At 41.3% G+C, this 3,446-nt stretch overlaps 1 protein-coding gene across 1 annotated transcript; it reads right to left on the reverse strand.

The window, feature by feature from the left end:
* Window positions 1-1,456: 1,456 nt before the first annotated feature.
* LOC104540577 (putative HERV-K_Xq28 provirus ancestral Pol protein) lies at window positions 1,457-1,855 on the reverse strand. The gene has a single exon (XM_010184417.1). The coding sequence runs from the start codon at window positions 1,853-1,855 to the stop codon at window positions 1,457-1,459; it is 399 nt and encodes a 132-aa protein (XP_010182719.1).
* Window positions 1,856-3,446: the final 1,591 nt, after the last annotated feature.

A 3,446-nucleotide genomic window follows, 5' to 3' on the forward strand; every position in this document is an offset into this window, starting at 1 on the left:
AGCAAAAAATTGTTGAGTTCCCTAATACAGCCAGGGCCATGATCAGTTTTATTTGCCTTGGAACACCTAAAGCAGCAAAAGTGTGTAACCAATGTTTGATAACATCACAACACTTTTCACCAGCTTCTGCTGTCGCCCATACTGCACCAGAAAATGTATCAATAGAAACATGTACGTATTTCAGGCGCCCAACCTCAGCAATATGAGTCACATCTGACGCGTGAAGGCTGTGGGGATTAATGCCCATGGTCATACTTGGAACAAAATGTTGACAATCTGGGCAAGAGTGAACAAGATCTTTTGCCTCTGCCCAAGACAAGGCAAATTGTTTTTTCAATGCTTTCGTGCCTTGATGGAAAAAATTGTGAGAAATTCAGGCTTGTTGAAAAGTTTGTGGAACAGGATTGTGCCAAAGTGGGGTGGTTAATTGATCCGCTCTCGCACTGTCTTCAATCAAAAAGCCAGGCAGCTGACTGTGGCTACAAATATGCATCACAAAATAGGGAAAAGTTCTCTTATTTAACAGCAACCACAATTGTTTAAACAAAAGAAATAATTGTTCATTTAGAACGTGTTTCAGCCAAACCTTTTCTAATCGTTTTATCACATTACAAACATATAAAGAGTCTGAAATTAAATTACACGAAATATTCAAATACTTTAATAGTAAAAAGCTCAACTGCTTGAGGCAATTGTACAATATGGAATACTTGTTCATTCTATTTTTGTGTATCATGCCACACCATTGCTGCCTTGCCCGTCTTTCTTGAACCATCAGTAAAAACTGTCGGGCCGTTGACAGGCTGAGGTCGACATAAAGGAGCACATATAAAAATTAGCTCTGAATGAGCCTGTAAAAGTTTGTGTGAAGGCAAATGTATACCAAAGGACACTGAAAATCCCTCTAAGGCAATTTGCAAAGGCAGACTGTTAGCTTGGCACCATTTGAAATGCTCAACAGTTAAAGGAAGATGCGTTTTTCCTGGCTCAGTGCCTGCAATCTGAACTATGCATTTTTGACCTTTATGTATGATTTCTGATATCATTTCTAATTGAGTAACAAGAGTTTTCTTTGATTGATAAGCTAAAAAAAGCCATTCCAATAAAATGAGAGGATCTTGATGGTGTTCCACCTATTGACCTATTAACCTCACAGGTTGTAAACCTGGAAAAAATACAAACAAATGAAAAGCAATGTCTTCCACCTTCTGATACACTTTTCAACATTGGATCATGAGTGTTACATGTTGAAGGGTCTCTTGTGCAGACTTGGTAAGTGTGCATGGCGAGTTGAGGTTGCCATCACCTTTCAATAAATCAAATAATGGTGCTAGTTGTTCTGTAGTTAAGCCTAGATATGGGCAAAGCCAATTACTGGTTCCTGAAAGTTTCTGTAAATAATTTAGGTTTTTTTCATTTGAATAGTTTGCGGTTCAATGGTTTTTTGTAATATTTTTCATACAAGATATTTCCAAGGAGGACAGTTTTGTACTTTTTCAGGTGCAATTTCAAGTCCATATTCTGCTAACGATTGTCGTGCACATTGTTCCACTTCCACAAGCGTTACCTCTGGGGCTCCCACAAAAAGCATGTCATCCATATAATGGTAACACAGTATTTGTGGAAACTTCAATCTGACTGGAGACAATGCTTTAGCAACATACCACTGACAAATAGTAGGACTGTTTTTCATGCCTTGTGGCAAAACAGTCCAGTGATATCTTTGCATAGGTTCTGCATGATTGATAGATGGCACAGAAAAGGCAAAATGCATGGCATCCTGAGAATCTAGCGGTATGGTAAAAAACCAGTCTTTGAGATCTAAAATCAAAGTGCTCCAGTCTCGAGGAATCATGGCAGGGGAAGGTACAAGGACATCCAAAATAGTCACAGAGGTCACATCTTCCCCATTTTCTCCACATTATTTTAACACGAATCAGACTGACACATCTCACATTAATAACAAAAATAGGTGTGTTCCAAGGGCTTGTGGTGGGCATAACATGTCCCTTTTGTAATTGTTCTGCAACAAGATCGTGCAATGTGTGGGTCTTCTCAGTCGTCAGGTACCCATACTGGTGTTTCCATTTTCCAAGAAAGTTTCAACGTCGGTCGTTGGGTGACCTGGGCGACAGTGGCCCCACTCAAAAAGGTGAAGATGATGTGCCAATCAACACTCCCCATGCAGCTAAAACATCACGACCCCATAAATTCAAAGGTTCTCACACTATATATGGGCGTATAGAAGCCACTTGTCCCTCCGGGCTCAATATCTGTATCAAATTGACACTCTGTGGAGCCACTGTGGACCCTTCTATACCAACACATGCCCCCTTGACACTTGTCGTAGGCCAAGCAGAGGGCCATTGTCGTGAAGAAATGGCTGTAACATCTGCCTCAGTATCAATCATGCGTTTAATATTAACACTCTGTGGTTTTCCACTATGCATATATAGCTGACACATTAATAGAGGTCGTCCTTGCTGTAGCTGTTGGACCCAGAAAATTTCGGGATGGCCTGAGGAGCCAAATCCTCCACTTCCTCTCGATGTGTAATCTGCATGCTTTACTTGAGCATGAAATGGCACCAAGTGTGTAATACGACTCCCTTGTGGTATTTCCACTGGGGGAGATGGAGTCCAAATCATTACTTGTATTTGTCCTTCATAGTCAGCGTCTGTCACACCAGGTAAAATAAAAAGACCTTGTAAGGTTGCACTCGAACGTCCTATAAGTAACGCACTTAATCCATAACCCACTGGTCCCCAGGCTTGCAGTGGTACCTTGTGAACACTGTTATCACTTACTGTGATTGCTGCAGCTGTGGTGACATCCAAGCCGGCACTGCTGCATGTTCGGGCCCAGAGATGATCGGATAAGCTTGCAATGGGACATTTGCTATCTGAGCGTATTCCCATTTTTGCGCTCTTGCGTAGGTTTCCCGACCTTTTATTCGATAGGGGTTGACCATTTATGTTGAACTTTGCTCTACACTGGTTGGCGAAGTGCTGACCCTTTTTACACCTTGGACATGGACCAGGAGCTAAACGAGGTTCCTGAGTATTTGACTTTTTAGGACAATCTCACTTAAAATGTCCCGGTTGGCCACAATTAAAACAAGACTTTGGAATTTTTACTGCAGCAGCAAATGCAGCAGCAAATGCTTCAACATTATATTGTATAGACCCAATCTCTTGACAAGCTTCAATGATGCTCATTATCGTGGGATTTTTTAAAGGTAACAATACCTTATCACAATCTGTATTAGCATTCTCCAGAGCTAACTTCAACAGTAAAGCCTCCCGTGCCACTACATTATCTACTTGTTTGTCTAAAGCATCCCTCAAACGGTCCAAAATTGGTATATATCCTTCTGTGGGACCTTGTCCTATGAGACTGAAAGACTTAGTTGCCTGGCCTGCATCAGGTGCCTTCAATAAAGCTTG

The sequence above is a fragment of the Mesitornis unicolor genome, unplaced genomic scaffold (genome assembly GCF_000695765.1).
Source record: "Mesitornis unicolor isolate BGI_N332 unplaced genomic scaffold, ASM69576v1 scaffold450, whole genome shotgun sequence".
In the NCBI taxonomy this organism is placed as follows: Eukaryota; Metazoa; Chordata; class Aves; order Mesitornithiformes; family Mesitornithidae; genus Mesitornis; species Mesitornis unicolor.

Bases quoted from the DNA above. Each gene is read 5' to 3' on its own strand.
- LOC104540577 (XM_010184417.1), bottom strand. From the start codon at position 1,855: ATGATTCCTCGAGACTGGAGCACTTTGATTTTAGATCTCAAAGACTGG.